The following is a 19,068-nucleotide window of genomic DNA, read 5'->3' as shown; positions in this document are numbered from 1 at the left end:
TGGATTATTTTGCTATACCACAGAGATATTTTAAAGCAACTCAGTGTGTTATTGGGGGGGGGGGGGAGGGGGAAGCAAAAAAAATTGAAAAAGTACGACTTCCAGAGAAGTAAAGAATCCTGGGGTAGGAGAAATCTTCCCCAACCAAGTTAAAGGTTGGTTGAACGTCCTTTAGCAGAGGATACTCTTTGAGTTGTGCTAGATTTGTGGAGGTGACTTCTATTATATTTGTTCATTTTCCACCGCAAGTTTGGACCAGCTGATGATTAATTCTAAGGTTTTCTCTTGTGTGCAGTTTTTGGAAGGGTCAGAAGCAACTTGTTCTATTTCTCTGTAATCTGTAATTCCTGTAGTGACACACCTCCACATAAAGCAATAGGCAACATTGCAGGGATGCAGGGGTGCTCTGCTCAGCCGTGGAGCTCAAAAAGCAGATTGGTTTCTGAGTGACTCTACAAACCCAAAATCAGGGCAGCAAGACATGTGCAAAATTGATCTGGAATACGCACTATTTCTCCAAGTTGCCTGGTTTTTTTCCTGAAAACTTTACTGTTTTATTTTCAAAAGAGATAAATTACCTTTCCACTTTTCCATGAGCCAAAGGTAACAGGCAAAGGCCATTTTCACACTGCTTACCGGCCACAGAACATCGTGCCGAGCTCCCAGAACGGCGTCGTCTTCCTGACGCAATTTCACATGAGAACAGCAGTTCCTGTGCGAAATCACGCCAGGAAGACACTGTCGTTCTGGGAGCTTGGCACGATGTTCCATGGCCGGTAAGCAGTGTGAAAATGGCCAAAGTGTAGAAGCATATTATAAACAACCAACTAAACCATTCTTTCCATCAGAAGAAAAGCTGCATCATGTACTATTATGCTTACAAACTGGAAGGAAGAAGTCAAACTTCCTGGAGGGTGAAAGAGGTAAGCGGCACTCTGTGCCAGCCTAGATCTGCCTGGTGGCAGGCCCCTGCTTGTCTCACTCCTCACTGATAAACTATAAGAGAGACAAGTTGGGATGAGATTTTTTATCTGTGCTTTCAAAAAATCCACTCCAACATGGTGAGCTGCTTCGCTCAAATGGAGTTACACAACTTGAGACCAACTGAAGAACGCGTGAGGCTCTTTACAATTCAACTTGGTTGCAAGGGGATTCATCTTCATCAACTCCAAGAGACTGGAAGTCTGCTGTTGCCATAGTTACCAGATGACAAACTAATGGGAATATGATGAATGACATCACTTCAGTAGATGTCAGTTTGATGTACTGGTTAAGAGCAGCAGGACTCTAATCTGGAGAGCCAGGTTTGATTCCCCACTCCTCCACTTGAAGCCAGCTGGGTGACCTTGGGTCAGTCACAGCTTCTCAGAGCTCTCTCAGCCCCACCCACCTCCCAGGGTGATTGTCGTGAAGATAGTAATAACATGCTTTGTAAACCACTCTGAGCAGGTGTTAAATTGTCCTGAGAGCCACTTTGGTGTAGTGGGAGTTAAATTGTCCTGAGAGTCAGTTTGGTGTAGTGGTTAAGAGCGCAGGACTCTAATCTGGAGAGCCAGGTTTGATTCCTTGCTCCTCCATTTGAATCCAGCTGAGTGACCCTGGGTCAGTTACGGCTCTCTCAGAGCTCTCTCAGCCCCACCCACCTCACAGGGTGTTTTGTTGTGAGGATAATAATGACACACTTTATAAACCGCTCTGAGTGGGCATTAAGTTGTCCTGAAGGGCGGTATATAAATAGAATGTTGTTGTTGTTGTTATTATTGTTATATAAACCAAATGCTATTTTTATGTTATTAGATAAGGACCATTTTGTAGAGTTTCAGTATAAAACCATATATACCATCCCCTTAGCATCTCAGTCCAGAACGCCAAAATATTGAGAGATTTGTGTTATGAAGTGGTATTATATAAACAAATATGAATGGAAATTAAATGTTTGTTTACCACACATCTCTATTTTTTTAAAAAACCCAAATCTTAATCTCTACAGAGAACCAGTCTCTGTTAAGCAGTAAAATGACAATTAAATGCATTCTGTTGCTTATGATGGTTTAAGAATTCCTTCTCATTTTGAAAGGATATTTTTAGGCTCAAGCTTGACAAATTGCATACTATAAGGAGGAGCGTATATCTCGAAATGAAAGAAAAAGGAAACTACGACCAATCCAGGGCTTACACTGGTAGATCTGTAAGAATGTCTCCGAAAGTTTGTTGGTCAGGAGCGGTTCTGGCAGGTCACGGAAAAACTGCTTCAGCATGTCCGCCACATCATAAGCTGACTGGCCTTCATAGTTGACTTTGCCCACTGAATTCTCATTCATCTGTCGCAAAGCCTGGATTCTCGACTTGACTCCTGATTTTCGGAAAAGCCCAACCTATATGAAAAAGATTCACATATTAGACAGAAGGAATGTCATTTGGGGCTTGAATAAACATTTCATGGATGGTGTGAAATGCAAGTTTCTAAGAGTCTCTCTACACAAGAAAAATTACACGAGGATGCTCAAGTGAAGTGCAACATTAGCTGGGAAGCGTAGTTTAAAAAGACAGTCAGAAGGCTCTGTCAGTTTCACCTCTCTAGAGCAGACAAAGATCACTCATCAGAGGGTTTGTTTATTTCATCTTTGCCTCCCTGAAGGCTCTGTCAATTTCACCTCCCCTTCAGGGAAGAGAGGAACAAATAAACTCTCTGAGGAGCAATCTTTGCCAGCTCTAAAGAGGTGAAACTGACAGAGCCTTCCAATCTATCTTTTTAACTACCCTTCCCAGCTAATATCACGTCTCCCTTCACTTGAGTGTCCTCATGTAATTCATCTCGTGTAGAGAAACTAAGAGTCAGATCTTGCCCGTTCTCCTTTCTTAGACTCAGCCAATCTGGCAACAATCTGCTTACTGTAATACGCTGGGCTTCCCTTGAAGATAACCCAGAAATCTTAGCTGGACCAGGGTGGGGAGAGGTATTTGGGTTTTTAAATTGTACTTGGTTTTAATCTGTAATGTTTTAATTATTACTTGTGGGATAGCCCAGGTGAGCCTGATCTTGTCAGAACTTAGAAGCTAAGCAGGGTCAACCTTGGTTAGTGATTGGATGGGAGACCTCCAAGGAAGACCAGGGTTGTAAAGGCAGGCAATGGCAAACCACCTCTGTTAGCCTCTTGCCAGGAAAACCCCATCAGGGGTCAGTATAAGTCAACTCTGACTTGAGGGCACTCTTCATCACACAATTGTTACTTGAAAGTCGCCTTGAGCCAACAGAAAAGATCAGGTATAATAAATAGTTTAATAACAAAAACAAAAAACTTAAAATAATTGACAACTGGATTTCATATTCAGCATTTGTTTTTCTGAAGAAACAGTATGGAAAACAGCCCTTTCCACACTGTGTCACTTCCATACAGATACTGTTCCAAGTGAAAGATCAAGTGCTTGCAGGTTTGCCCAGATAAAACAACTTCCTGCAACACAAAACTAGCATGTCAGGGAGGATGGCTGAGGACTGATCTTTTTCTTGGCACCCTAGATTTCTGTGTGAAGATAGTTTATTTTTATGTGGGAGAACATTCAAATACCTGACTTCCCACTGGCAGCAATACAGTCTCTGAAAAACTAAGTCATGTTTGAACATGCTGAGATGCCAATACAGCAAATGTAAGGGCTCCATGATTGCGGATGACTCCAGGGCAACTGAACAGCAGGAAATCTAACCTGATCCAGGCACTGGCTGCGAAGGTACCGCATGGCTTGCTGAATACTGTGTGGAAGTGGCTGACCGGTTCGCTGGACATTAACTGTTAGCGGAACTCCAAATACATTTCGGTCTTTATAATCAGGGACCTTTATTCTTTTCATAAACTTTGGCACAGCCCTGAAAAGGAGAAGAAATAAGATGATGATTTCAAGGTTCTCTCTCTCACACACACACTCACACACACAACATGCCACCCGCTTCTATTTCCAACTGTGGGTTGTGGAGTAAGCAGCACACCAGAGCTTCACTTGACTGAGAAGAGTATGGAAATGCTGAGAATGCCTCTGAATCACAGCATTCTATTATGCTATGGAAACAAGGGGCGGGAGAGGGGGGAATACTCCAAAATCCATAGGGAATATTAGAAGGCAGAGCCACGAACTGATCGAAATAATTTTTACTAGTTCTGTCATTCAGTTAAACCCTTTTTCGTTGACTAATAATATGCTTTCTAATGAACGAATCACATAAACAAAGGTGCCCTTAACTTTTATTAGTTTATTACTTCCATAGGTTAATATTCCAGTTAAAGACTGATGCACAAGATTTTTATTTAAGTTCACTATCTTGCCTTTAACTAATGAAGCACATTAGCAAATTCAATCCAGTTGATATCCACACGGACTGTATTTTTGACAAAATGCAAAATCATTTCTCTTCAATAAACAAAGTTAACTTGTTTGAGGGCTGGAAAACTGTCTCAGCAGTGATTGCTGGAATAAAGACTACGACAGCCAAGGCAGATTAGAGGCTGATTTGATTCATGTCAACTAAGTAATGAATTCTTGGACATGGCCCCATCTAGTAAAGATGGTCCCATTAAAAATTTCTCATCCGTGGCTACAGAATCAATTGAGTTATCAGTTAATTATTGATGACTCCTTTCAACTTATCAATTAAGCATTTTACACTGCCAGGCTCACAACTGTATGTAGGTATATTGTCAAAGGCTTTCACGGCTGGAGAACATCAGTTGTTGTAGATTTTCTGGGCTGTATGTAGGGTTTGTACACTAGAATCCAACAGGCCAACAGGCCAAAAGGTACTGGGCAGTATGAGGGTGGTCATGTCTAAATCAGTAAGAGTCAAACGCAAATGTAGCAGTCAGTGACCCTTTATAATCTCACTTCTTTGGGACTCTTAGAAAAGACGGACATGTGAACAATGAGCTTTTTGTGTGTGAACGACTCGCTTTCCAAAGCACTCACACCCAGTCCCACCACCCACTAGCCGGTGTCACAGCAGGAAACTGATGTAATACACTGGCGTTTGCCAGCAACAAGTTTTAGTTCGACAAATGACCTTTTCAAGGCATCGCCCCCCTCCCCCCACACCTTCCCTCTCCAGCTTTTCCAGCTTTACCCACTTCAGTAAAAGGCCTTTCCGTTTGGTTCTGGCCAGCAAAGGGGGGGGGGGTGAATCTAAGAAGAAAATTCAAGAACGCTTCTATTCATCAAATAAAATCAGTTACTATCTTAAGCTAAGAACAACTGAGAAGTACATTAACGCAAAATGTCAGCAGAACTAGGGAATGGCAAGAGCCATGTTAATTCTAAATAAACAGGACCCCACTATATATATGAAAAAAGAAAATAACTATGTTTATGGGCAACTATATCTGCTGTACCAAAAACCCTGCCAGCCCATGTGTATTTCAACATAGTTTAAAACAGGGAACTACTGATCTAAACACGTGCATAATACTCATCTTGTTAAAACACACAGAAGCAGAATGCAGAAAGGAAAAACACGCACATGCATTACGATGTCCGCTGAGAATTTGAAGTATGCAAGAATAAACTGCTCAATACTTATTTCTGTCTTTCTGAACAAACAACTTCTGTATTTAGCCCTGCTCTCATAATAACAGCCTTTGAACAGGAAGAGCTTTGATGCTGCAGTTAAAATACTCTGAGTCCCAGGGAAAGGAAGGCGGAGGCTGGACCAGATGGCAAAGTAGGGTGTGTGTGTGTGTGTGTGTGTTGAGGGAAACGACCCTCACTGCTCTACTGACAGCTTTACAATCCCCTAGAAGAGCAGTAGAGATTAGCTAATAAAACATTTTCAAGGACATTGATCTGACATAAGGTACAAAACTTAAGAGGGTGTTCTTGGTCCATTATCTTTTGCTTGCAAAGCTTGCAAAGACTTCCAGGGAGGGCATTCTGTGTGACTGACCCTCAACCAGGAACACCAAGAGACCCCAAGAGATGTCAAAGCTTGAGGGTTCGGCATCTGTCAGAGGGAACATGTGATTCTGGGGGAGGGGCCATGGCTCAGTGGCACAGCATCTGCACCGCGTGTGGAAGGTCCCAGGTTCAATCTTCGGCATCTCCAGTGAAAAGGATCAGGACACTTGTAATGGGAAAGACTTCCACCGGAGAGCCTGACGAGCAGGCAGTACTGATCCTGATGGACCAATGATCTCATTCAGTTTAAGGCAGCTTTGTGTGTGCGTGTGCGTGTGCGTGTGCGTGAGGGAGGGGGACTCTGACTTTTTATAAAATTCCAAAGCCTGCCGTCAACCTGGAATAAAACCAAGGTGTGATATTTGTAAGATTTGGACTGATCAAAGATCTCACCAGCTGAAGCCATGTTTATTGGAAGGTGTGTATTTCTCCAAGAGGGCTGTTAACTTCAGGAGGGAATATTTTTGCAGCAGGTTCATCTGTGCCACGGACTGACAGTTGATCTGTAAAGATGCTGAGCTCAAGCTGGGCCGGTGAGAAGTTTGGAAGCTGTGCCATCTCATTCGGTGCCTTCAAGGGAGGGAAAAGACCATTTATGACATTGCATTTGGTGGGGGAAGATCAAAGCCCAAACTCAATGACCAGGCACCATACTTGCCTATTGGAATTATTAACTGCTCTATTTTCAGGACTTCATACCTTGGGGATGTTAGGAGTAAAGAGCTTTGGGGGTTGAAGAACTTCTTTCCTACCTGTACAGTGCATTGCAGCCAAAAAGGCTGAATTATAGAGCAGCATAAGGTAAGATATGGTGAAGTTCATTGCATGCAGACAGCATGCATAAGTGTCTCCAAGGGATTTATAAACATTCATTTGCACTGTTTCTGCTGTTATTTCGAGCACAGGGAAACCAAGTTCCCGAGAACCCAAGTCTGATTGTCAAAACTCCTATGAGGACCTAGTAAGACAACCCATGAATGCAGGTTTAACATTCTCAATCTGTCATAGCAAGGTGGTTCGGTCCACTCCCATTTGGCAGCGAAAATGAAAGATCGGTGCCAACTCAGTTTAAGATGCTTTTTGAGTTTCTCCAGTTAGATTCTATGGATCAAAGTTTACACAATCAGGAAAAATTATTTGACCTTATTGTACCAACTGGGAGGGTGCAGCAGACCAGTACACCGTCTCCTCTCTGAAGGAAGAACATACATTAAGAAGTGTGCAAGTCATTGTGCCTCCCCTAACAAGCACTGATGTTTCTCTAAAGAATACATAGCAGTTTTGAAGACCATCCCACCACATAGCCGAAAGAAACTTTGGCATAAAATCCTTAAAATTCACCAGAGGAGGAAGAGGGTTCTAAGGAAAATCATGATGTTACAGTTGAGTGTTAGAAGGCAAACACCATCATATGAGCCAGGATTGTAAAGCCCAAAGATCTGGAGTGCCTAATACTCCATCCTGCTGATGCCATACCTATTTTTCATTAAAAAAACCCCATCACCCCTACTTCAGTCTGCTAAGCATCCAGTGCAAAACTCTTCTTCCTGCAGCCAAATCAACCCACCGCACAGTTTTCACTTCCCAGAATCTATCCCATGGAGGGAAAGCCCAGAAGGTCAGGTGAGAAAAGAAGGAAGGAAGGAGGGAAGGAAGGAATAAAGAAAGAAAGGAGGGAGGGAGGGAGGGAAGGAAGGAATGGGGAAGAGGGGGGTCCTCTTTGATATCTACTACCTGATTTCTGCCTGCCTGGGCTTTCTAGTATGAGGCAGGATTTAAATGAAATGCTTGTGGAAGAAATACTTCAAGAAAACAAAGCTCAGTTTCACAGCATGAACTTGTGACTTTTGATGGAGTTCAGCTGATGCTGGCTGACTCGATTAAGAGCCTAGGGGGTTATACTAGACCCAGCACTGCTGCTAGAGAAGCAAATGCAACCACGAAAGAGGCCTTCTCCCAACTCAGGCTAGCCTGGAAGATGGCACCGTTCCTTGACAAGGCCGATCGGGCCACCTGGGTTCATGGCACAGTAACATCAAGACTAGACTACTGTAATGCACTCTACAAAGGTCTCCCCTCAAAGTCAACTTGGAGACTTCAGTTGGTGCAGAACTCTACAGCTTGTTTCCTCTCAGAGGCTAGGCAGAGCATGCATATCACTCCCATTCTGCAATCATTCTGACAGACAGACAGATAGATAAAATAAAATAACTATTGCAGGAAATGTTAAAGAATAAATATCTTGGATGCCCAAAAGTTTTAATGAGTAATTTAAATTCTATGCTCTTTGTGTCTTGTTTTGTACAGTCCTCCTTGTATCTTAATATGGATCTTGAAAGAATCTGTTTCAAGTATGTATATCTATGAATCTCATAGCTTGGATGGGCCCGGACGTGCCTCGGTAAGTTATGAAGTGATCCAATATATGGATAAAGAAAGAACTGAAAAACGAGTCTGTTGTATGTTTTCGGATTTGTCTCAGCACCTCTTGACCTGCCCAACTGTGCACACTATGATGTGCTTTAGGCTACAACAGAAACACACTGCTCTCAGACATACTGAACATTTCTAGATTTTGTCCATTCACATCCAAATGCATTCAGGATTCTGGATTTACCTTTCAACACACACATTCCCCACCACAGCATATTAAGAGCTGCAAGGAAAAACACACATCTTGTCAAAACAAGATGTTTCATTCATTTTATTTTGACAAGATTGGGGAACAGATTTTTTAAAACTTTTCTTATTCTCTCAGGCCTTTCAGAACTGGACAATGAATTGTGTTTTATGCTGCTGGCTTTATAACTTGGCTCTGCCTTTTCTACCATATTTTTAATGTAAACTTTATCTCGGTAAAATAGTAAAGTGTCCAGTAGCACTTTTAAGACTAGCCAACTTTATTGTAGCATAAGCTTTTGAGAGCCACAGCTCTCTTCATCGGATGCATCTGACAATGCATCTGACAAAGAGAGCTGTGGTTCTCGAAAGCTAATGCTACAGTAAGTTGGTTAGTCTTAGAGGTGCTAGTGGACTCTTTATTATTTTGCTACTACAGACTAAGACGGCTAACTCCTCTGGATTTATCTCGGTAGCGATTTTTGTGAGTGCCATTTTGTGGAAATCGTTTACGATTTAACTAAAAGCTATCTTGAAATTTCTGAATTGAATAGCAGAATGTACATCTAAAAACAAACAAATTATCAGAGTTCATCACATCCCATTCTCAAATGCACACTGTAAACAATTGCCACAGTTTTAAAAGCACTGCATATGTTATCATCACTGACCTGTTTGAGCGTGTCAATGATGCCCCCACCCCAGAATCTCTTCTTTCCTGAATTCCTGTGGAGTCTTCTGTATCGTTCAGTGAATTTCCCGTGCTGTCAAAATCACTGGGTATTGTTCTGTTATTGTCCATGTCAAGGAGTATCTGTTTGGGAGATAAAGGGCATGGGGAAACCGAATCAAGAGCTGAATCGGAGTCCCCTTCGTCGGAAAACTTCTCTGACCACTGGTTCACTATTTTCTGCATGCCTTTGACATGATAAAGAAGATCATCCAGCTCAGGGAAAAGGTCTTCATTCTCAAGGTCAGCCAAGTCGCCCGCGCTGGAATACAGGATGGAACCTGGCACGTTATCGTAAATGCTGAGGCGACTGCACACCGAGCTGGAGGAATTGCGCCTTTTCCCAGCACTCAGATCTTTGGAGCTGTCGGAACTGTTCTCTCTCCTGACGGCAAGATGGCCATGCCCATGAAAGCTTCCTGTTCTCCAGTTGACAGAGGTGCTGCTCTCTGATGGACAAAAGTTGCCATTGGAGAGGGCTTTGGGGAAAGTTCCTGGCTTGTGGTCCTCAGGAATGAAAAACACAGTATCATCTGCAAAGCTCTTCCTGTTTTTAAAATTCTGCTCTATGACATCATTGAAGGTCGATTGGTTGAATGGGTCAAAGCCTTCTAGGTACATTCCCACCCTTTTGTTATACGCACTGAGACTACGTGTCCTTGTGATGGGGCTCGGAGTGCTGACTGCGCTGCTCGTCTCCGATTGGCTGCTGCTGCTGCTAGTCTGGGTGGAATTGGAGATGCTCCTTTTCCGTACCATAGGGACACTGATGTGGTTGCCGTTGAGAGTGGAGATCTCCACGCAATTCAGCTGCTTCAGCTTCTCTTCGTCCATGCCTTCTTGCAAGATGGGTCCACTGATGATGAGGCCGAGTTTGGAAGGGGCTTTGTTTTTACCATGATGGGAGCTTTTGATTTTTAGGCTCTCCATCCTCTTTAACAAGCTTCTCGTTTTCGACTTGGTGTTCTTCTCGGTTGCTTTCATGCTGAAGTTGAAACTGGACAGCTCTCTGGAAGAAGGCAAACTACTGTAGGAGTCTTCATTGGCCACGAGGTGGCCTGCTGAGCCAAGGCTAATAACTGAATTGGTTCTGGTGGTAGCAGCATCGCTCTGGGAGGTGGTGGGATGGCTGCTGTTGCTGCTGATGCTGTGGACAGAAGCGATTTCGTGGTGCTCCCCGAGGTCTGTCAGCACGCTTTCGTGGCTGGCTGCACTGCTAAGGCGAGCCTCATCTGGGGATGGGGTGTCTGGATCCAGCTTAGGAGGGAACACGTCGAACTCCTCTAGCCTGGACCACCTCTTGCTGTCCCTCTGGAACGTCCATTTACCGCTGATGGCACAAGGCTCGTCCTCATCGGAATCTTCACTCTGCAATGAAATAGGACACCCACCATGAAGATAGACCCTCGTTACAATTTTTTGAATCTATTATCTCAATTTTCTACTGATCTTGACACATCTTGGCAGCTGAATGTTCCCTGGGTTCGCCAAGAGGGGCAGCATCCCAAACAGAGGTAAAATTGGGAGGGTAAAAAGTGTGCGTGCACAAGCGGAGAAGGCTCGGTCTCCTCAGTGAAGGTGTGCTAAAAAAGTAACAAAGAATAAACGGGAAGCTCCGGTTTGCGTAAGGCTCGGCCTAGTGTCTCCCTGCACTCACTGCCCCACATTTACACGTACATTGCTGAATTGCCGGGCTACTATCCTGAGCACAGAAGCAGCCCAAATGGTTGCTAGGAGCAGCATCAATGAAGTTCTTTTGTAAGAGTCAGAATGTCAGGTAGTACTAGAACAGTTTGGTCCTCTTCCATTTTTCTTTAAAAATACTTTATTTTCAAAGTTTTAACTTTTTATAAGTTCACAATAACAAACAAATAACGACCCCACCCCTTGCTGAGAATATACAGCTTTTATACCAAGAAAGTTTTTAACAATGCAAAGCATAAGGCTAAACAGACAATCAAACGTAACATAAACAGAACAATAAAACAAGAGCAATTTTCAGAGAGTTGCAAGAATGCTACGTACTAATGGGCCAGTTATTTGTGTTTGATCCTGGGTAGCGCTGTAGTTTAAGAACGGATACCCTGAGTTTGATAACGTGGACTGAAATTGGGGGTGAGTGGAGCTGATCTGAGCTCCTCCATTTAATGGCAATGCCATGAACAGTTTTCAGTTTCAGTTGTAACAAACCCAGGGAGCATAAATCAGGACCTTCTGTAATAAGTCTGTACTGAAACAAATGGGGTTACTCTAAAGGTGCCATTCTGTTTTTTATTTTTTTAAACAAAGAAAAATTGCTTTATCAAATGAAGGAATGAGAGCAATCAAGGCAATCTGGCCCCTACTGGTCACTGTCATTAGACCTGACATGTACAGATATTTAATTGGTCCTATCAGATGCTGTTTTGAACTACGGCATGCATGAAATGTTCAACGGGAGTCCACAAGGGCTGGGCATGCTGGCCTCTGTTGACAGGGCTTCCCTGTTTATTTTCCTGACCGTAATTAAGAGGCATTCTGAATTGTAGCAGCTTAACTCCTTAGCCCTCTTAAAGGTCTTCCAAGTGTGACTAATGAAAGCATGAAAGAGCCTATTAGATTGGTGCAGTTGGATGACTCCAGGCTGTATGCAGTCTTGCCTTCTTCCCATAACCCAACGCTGACAGTGTAAGAATGCCGGAGAAGAGTCTCTGTCAGACTCCGCCTCAGGCAAATGTTTAATTTGACTGACATTGAGAAGCAAAGTCAGCTGGGGGAGCCATAAATAACCGTGAGTGTTACCTGTAGCCCTTCCCTGACTATTGATAAGCAACGTCCATGAGAGATGTTCAACATACGACATTCAAATCTGACCCTAGATAGCCTTGCTTTTCACTTAACATGGATCCAAGAACACAGTCATGTAATATTTTTTATTAATAGCAATCTGTCCGGGGTCTGAGGCTCAGCCCCTGGACTTAGCAGGAGGAGGGGACGGGGGGGGGGGGCACCTGGGAGACAGCTACTCAGCCACCCCGACAGTCACCCAGGACCCGCACAGGCCGGCAACAAAGGGGGGGAAAGAAGCATGCAAGCCACAGAGGGTCAGAACGGGCAGGTGGAAGCCAGCTAGCTCCACCCTCCAGTAGCAGGCTAAGAGCCCAGGCAGGGGGAGTGGGGACAGCCAGGAGGGGACCAGACCAAAGAGAGAGGGCACAGGAGATAGGGACAGCCAGCCATCAGCCAGCCAGCCAGCAACCTTATCGGCAGGGGAAGAAAGGCAGCAGAAGCAGCACAGGGCCATGCCCCAACCTGCAAGCAGGGTGGAAGGGAATAGCAAGGGCCAGGTGAGGCTGGGAGCAAGGCAGCCTCAGGTGGAACTGCCTGAGGCAATCAGCCACGGGAGCCTGGCAGCCAGCAAAGGAGGCGCAGGTGTGGCTGGCAGAGCAGCCAGCAGAACGCCAGGTGTGGCTGCCTAGGACAGCCTGGGCCGTGGCTAGAGTGCTGGGGGGCTTGGCTGACAGGTGGTGCCAGGAATGGGTGAAGGGATATAAGGGGAGTCCACACAGAGGATGGGGTGGGTTGTGAAGGAGTGGTGGTAGAGAGGTGGAGAGTGGTGAGGGAGTGGAGAATTTAGGAGTGTATGAGAGTGAAGAGAGAGGGAGAGAGGAGAAGAGGACGAGAGTTGGAAGCAAGAGGCAGAGGCGGAAGGGAGCTTGACAGGTTGAGCAGGCTGGCGAGTGGTAGGGAGGGAGCAAGGGTGATGTATACCTCCCCTTCTTCCACAGAGCTGGAGCCTGTGTTGTCCCTGTCTGTGCCTGGGAGCTGGAGTTCAGGCCTGCCGGCGCCCTGCGCAACCGCGCCCATGCTGACGCCTGACAGCAATCAAAGGACATAATATACTGTTAAGCATCATTTGGTTGGCCTGCCATGGAGCTGGCGTGCCCGGCCCGCAGCTGCTGCAGCCGGCCAGCCCTGCACCGCCGCCACCACATGCCCCCGGCTGGGTGCAGCAGCCATGGGCCAGGCACGGCAGGTGGCCGGGGCGGCGTGCGGGCAGCCTCCACGCGCCGCCCCAGCCACCCGCTGGCCAGTGGGCCTGGCTTTGCTGCGTGCTGATGTCATCACGTGCTGATGTCACTGCACAGTTTGGGGGCGCACGTGCACTGCGCGCACACGCACATGGGGGTGACTGCAGGCGCCAGAAACCCTGGTGCTGGCGGTGGCCCCAAGGCTACTGTGTAGCATTTAGACTCAAATGTTCCAATGGTCAGAGCAGCCTAAGGTGCAACCTCCATCTATGCAGGACTTCAGAACTAAGCTCCAGGTTATTCAATGGAACTTATTACCCAATGACTGTACTGTACATAGCACAGTGGCTTAATGATCAGCGGACACATTCTCAGAGTGTTGCTCATGCACAAGAGACGAAGAGGAGTTATGCAAGAAGACTCATTGAAATGGAGATTTTTCAAGATGTGTGTCTCCAAGTGTCTGTCTGCTAGTAACATTTCCAAGAGACTCTACAGCTCACAGCCCACCTGATCATTCAAGGTGGCCCATTCCATTGTGGAAACTAGTTTCTCTAGTACTAGGAACATGGCCTCTGGTGGCCTTCATGTTGTGAAATGCTCTCTTCAGGGGGTACTTAGGTATACTTATTTATATCTTATTTCAGCAGGCCTTGATCTCAGTTGGACTTACTTCTGAGCAAATACACACGGCATCAAGATGCAAGAATACTGACCGAGGCAACTCTCTCCCATGCTCAAAATATACTTACCCGTTTCCTGTGTGGACTGATTTCTAGCTTCATCGCTGCACACTTGTTTAAAGTATTTAAACGCCTACAGAGGAAAACACACACACAAAATTAACAGTAAACATGCCAGTCTGCAATACTAGCTTATTTTGAGCACATTTTTGAGCACACACGCTTTGTTACCCACAAATGTGTAGTCTCAACAGCTCTCGTTATGTTTAACAAACGCTCTGCTGCATCTGCTGCATACCTCAGTTTGTGAGGCAGGTGGGATGTCGATGTAGGAGGTAAGAACAAGCTTTCCTAAACCAGTTCCTTGTGAGCCTAGATGATAAAGGAGAGCTTGTTCAGGATCCCATTAAACTAGGTTAACTCTAGTGCAGTCATACAAGCTTCTTGTTCTCCTAGTGGAAAACTACAGGTGCCTTCCAGGGACTGAAGCTTCTTTTTTAAAAAAACCCACCGCAGTCATGCATGAAGAAAAGGGTAAATAATCTAGAACGAACTGCCTGCCTCGAATGGTGCTGGTACCGATGCTAGGTTTGAAAGTGTGAATTCCCATGCCCCATCCCTTAATACAGCACAATTTCACACGCCAGCACTGAAGACACAGAAATTGATATCTCTGTTTAGCAATTACTGCAAACAGTACAGTAGGCTTGAGAACATTCAGATACATGAGATTTTGATTTACGTGGAATGATTAAACAACTTTCCATGCCATAACAATGTGTCATACTTTACTTAGATTTTTCGAGAACCAAATCGCATTGAATGTGCTACCATACAGCATCTCACAGAGGTTAGAGACTACACAAATAAGAGAAGATAACAGCAGCTGAGGCATTGAGAGGCACAGAACTGACTAATATGGGTATTCCAAACCGGTTTAACAGCGCATTACCTAAAAAGCCTGGGAAATCATAGTATATGAAGGTGCCAGGAATTCAGAAGGAAAGCCTCATTCTCTACAAGAAACCTACAAGCTGCCACTGCTTTCCTTGGAGAGGAAGTCACAGGCACCTCAGGATCGCAGCGTTGATAGGCCCAGATTAGCAGCAAACTGAGAGTCTCTCTACGTAGGACATCTTACAGGGGGAAGCTCACGTGACTAACTTTCTGTGTGATCTTGTATTTAAGTGCACTCTGTCTCCCTAGCAGAGGATGTGTATCTACAATGGAAGAACAAGGGTAAGATCTTTCACTTGAGTGTTCCTGTGTAAGAGTCTCTCTACACAAGACATCTTACATGAGGACGCTCAAGTGTAGGGAGATGTAATGTTAGCCGGGAAGTGTAGTTTAAAAAGACAGAGCTAGCAGAGATTGCTCCTCAGAGGGTTTGTTAATTTCATCTTTGCCTCCCCAAAGGCTCTATCAATTTCACCTCCCCTCCAGAGAGGCAAAGATAAAATTAACAAACCCTCTGAGAAGCAATCTCTGCCAGCTCTGTCTTTTTAAACTATGCTTCCTGGCTAGGATTGCATCTCCCTACACTTGAGCGTCCCTGTGTAAGATGTCTTGTGTAGAGAGACTCCAAGACAATTGGCTTCTCCAGTGCTGACTGAAGATGCCCAATGGGCAGGCCTACACTTGGAGTCAGTCACAATGGCCTGGAGCTGAGAGGCCCCCTATGGCGCTGCTAACACCACAGTGACCTTGCTTGCTCCTTGGCTGTCCAAACATCTACATTTCTTCACAGGTCAAAAATACAACAAATGAAGTAGCAAGCTCAGGTCTAGGCTGTAATACTTTATGTGGCAGTCAGTAGGCACAGAGAATGTGCGTGCCAAGGGAAAAGGCTAGAACCCTTCCCAGAGATATTTAGTTTCTCAAAGACAAGGATTTTTTTTTTTGCATGGAGAAACATTTCATCATGTGAGCCCCCATCTGCTGCCTGAAGAGGTGCTGCCCAGACACAAGTTTGCTACCTGATTTATTTGTGAGAACTAAACCCAAGAGGTCCATCAGAATTCTTGAACCGTGGTTGTCAACTTTTCCAGACCCAGAATACGCCTGATCCTGAATAATAATCAGATTAACTGAAGTCCCAATGATAGAAACCACACAGTGCAATTCTAATGAGAATTATACCCTTCTAAGCTCAACGAAGGGTGCACTGTTATCACCAATATTAATTTGCATGCAAAATCCTGAGGGAAAATCTTTACTTATTTGTTTAAAACACTGGAAAGAAAAACATTTTCAGCCTGATGCTGGGCCTAAAGTTCCGCCTACTGCTGCTTGCTTTCATTTCCCCACCCACACCCCCAAGTCTACCAAGATGAAAACCTCAAAGAGGGAAACTAATTTTCAACCCATCAGGTGCCTTTATTGTTCCTTTCAGTATGTAATATAATTATTTTCATCATAGCCCCAGGACAGCTCTGCTAATCTCTCTCCAAAAGGGGGGGGGGAAAGAATCCCTTTCTCCTCCCTCAAATTTGTACAGTTTCTCTCGCACAATTATTGTTACACCATGCACAAAAATTAAACAAAATGGATTGCTGGGTTTTAAAAAAAATGCAGATGTTTAATTAAAATAAGCCCCCCAGGAAATATACTTTTAACAGGTAGGTTGAATACTCATTCTGTAAATTTGTGCATGTGTAACATCTCCTAGGGCAACTCTAATGAACAGCTCAAGGCCGCTAAGACCCCTTCCTTGGATCTATTGATGCAGGATGTTGAAAATCCAAAAAGGACAAGAGTCTGATTTGGCAGCACGCACACAGCTTTGTCTGACATTGATGAGAAGCAAAATCAAGTGGCTGCTGCCCCAAATTAAATGTATAACAAGGAACTGAACTCTACAACTCCCTTCTGTTAAAACTTCTACTGATGGAGGAAGACTTTTTCCTGATGAAAGGCAATTTGGCCGAAGGGAGTCACAAGATCCAACTTGGGGGAAGTGAGTCATATGACTGAACCCGGGATCTGCCGTTTGGCTTATGTCCTTAAAAAAGACTGTAGATTTTTAATATGGCACTTTATCTACTGCAGCATTTATCTCTCACTTTAATAACATGAAGACTATCTCCACTATCTACTTCCCGCTCCTTGCTGGAGACACATCCGATTAACTGCTAGCTTTTACAATTTCAAGGCAGCCATTTCAACTTTTCCCCATAAAGGCTACATGGAACTCAAAACCTGCTACCCCTAATTAATTTACACTACAATCCTGAGCAGCACTCCTTTCCTCCTCTCTCAGCCAACATCACCTACTACAAAGTGGGTGATGCAAACTTTAATGTAAGTACGACAGAGCAGATGATGCTGGAGCAACCCAAAGTTGGCCACAGCTGTTCTGAACAAGGCCAAGGTGTGCAGTCTGGGCTGCTTCTGGACCCTGCTTTGCTGCTTTGTTCACAAGTGGCAACAGCAGCCAAATGCTCTTCGGACCAGTTTTGCCTGCTGAGTTAGATGCAGCTGCTCCTCTCAGGAGGGAGCCCAGGTCCCCCGTGGGAGATCCTCTGCTCCCACCCCAACCTCCCAGCCACCACTTACCTGGCTGGCAGGGAGGAAACAGGCTTCTCACGAGAGCACGCCTGAGCTTTGTAGCAGGCCGATTTGGATCCCAAACAGGCTGATTGGGGCCCAATCAGCCTGCTGCGAAGCACATGTGTACTCCCCGGCCTGCATGATGATGTCACTTCCCAGAAGGGAAGGCGCAACGAAAGGTAAGCCCTGGGTCCCCCTAGCAACCCTAACTCTCAAAGATCTGGCCTTGGTCATCCATGCTTTAGGCAAGTTCTGTATGGATTCCTCCAATGCACAATGCACAAGGGTGCCTTTGGAAACTATTAAACAGATTTACAAAATGTATCAGCTAGCTAACTGATGGAAGCACGGTGCAGAGAAAACATCAGGTTTGCACTGATTTTTTGCAGGCACATAAAAACACGTTATTCCTAAAGGTAGTTTCTGGCAGGATAAGTCAAGACTGCATTTTTTAAAAGATTTTTCATGTTTTATTGGTTGGTTAGTTAATTTTAATTATAGACATTTATTATTAATATTTTGTTGCTGCTTTACACTTGGAATTTTCTACAAAATGTCTGGGGTTGCTTGCAACAGAAGTGTTATGCGCATCAAGGACTTCCTCTGCTTCACTGGCTGCTGCTTCCAGGGGGGAGGTGGAGAATCACACAATGTAATGCCATCACATATTGTGTGTATTTGTAGTAGAGATGGGCACAAAAAGCAATATGAACAAAAAAAACCCACGAACAGCCCAATCTGCTGTTCGCAAACAACCTGTTTGTGAGGCCCCATTCTAAACAAACAGGTGGTTGTTGCAAGCTGTTGCTGTTTGTTGTTGTTTGTCAAGCCAGACAGTCTAGCTCCTGCAAACAATTCCCTTGGCAACTTAGGCAGGGATTGTCTGAACCCTGTCTGAACTCCTGCTGTTGCCCTGGAAACCCCAATCTAAGCCCAATTTAACTTGATAGGCAGGTCTTCCTTTCAAGTGTGGCACTCCAAATTTGTTACAAGGAAGCAAAGAGCAGGGGGGAGGGGGGAGGGGGGCTCCCAGCTCTGGTTTTGCAGACAGTGAGGGAGAGACAGGTGCTGTTGGCATTTTGATCGAGAGAGTGCATTGGAGCTTGAATTTTCTTTGTGTGTGGTGGGATAGGGATCTACCCCTTCAAGTTCCAGGGCTGCGGCCAGTCTCTGGGGCCAAGCTATTATTTATTATTGGTACCTTTCCTGCTGCCTGCTCAGGTCAGGCTTCTGGAAGTGGTGCAGTAGGGATCCTGACTTGGATGATGGCTGGAGGAGAGCCTGCTGGCCCCCACGAACAGCCAACCACAAACATGTTCGTGAACAGGGCCATGTTCGTGGTTGTTCATGAGTCCCTGGACGTGGATGGCAACGAACATCATGTTCGTTTGTTTTTTCTGTTCGTGCCCATCTCTAATCAGTAGTAGACATTAGCTAGGAACAGAGGAAGTTATCTAACTGATACTTTTTATAGCAGTCACACAGTTCTACAACTGGTTAATTAAACCCCCACTCACAGCGAAATGTTGAACAGGGTCTG

The 19,068-nt window shown here is 45.0% G+C and overlaps 1 protein-coding gene across 5 annotated transcripts in view; it reads right to left on the bottom strand.

Moving 5' to 3' along the window:
- Nucleotides 1–19,068, bottom strand: part of DLC1 (DLC1 Rho GTPase activating protein) — a 348,838-nt gene that overhangs the window by 11,404 nt on the left and 318,366 nt on the right. For 4 of the 5 annotated variants that reach the window (XM_054989508.1, XM_054989509.1, XM_054989510.1 and 1 more), the window contains 5 exons: nucleotides 14,049–14,112; nucleotides 9,228–10,654; nucleotides 6,331–6,507; nucleotides 3,706–3,865; nucleotides 2,177–2,375 (listed from right to left, as the gene is read on the bottom strand). In XM_054989508.1, coding sequence (XP_054845483.1) covers nucleotides 2,177–2,375; nucleotides 3,706–3,865; nucleotides 6,331–6,507; nucleotides 9,228–10,654; nucleotides 14,049–14,112 — 2,027 coding nt within the window. Of the gene's footprint in view, nucleotides 1–2,176; nucleotides 2,376–3,705; nucleotides 3,866–6,330; nucleotides 6,508–9,227; nucleotides 10,655–14,048; nucleotides 14,113–14,277; nucleotides 14,352–19,068 lie in introns of all 5 variants that reach the window. The other variant, XM_054989512.1, reaches the window with a different exon arrangement.

This window comes from Eublepharis macularius, chromosome 10, assembly GCF_028583425.1.
Source record: "Eublepharis macularius isolate TG4126 chromosome 10, MPM_Emac_v1.0, whole genome shotgun sequence".
Lineage (NCBI taxonomy): Eukaryota > Metazoa > Chordata > Lepidosauria > Squamata > Eublepharidae > Eublepharis > Eublepharis macularius.
Note: the sequence above shows the minus strand (reverse complement) of the source record. Positions and strands in the feature narration are given on the sequence as shown.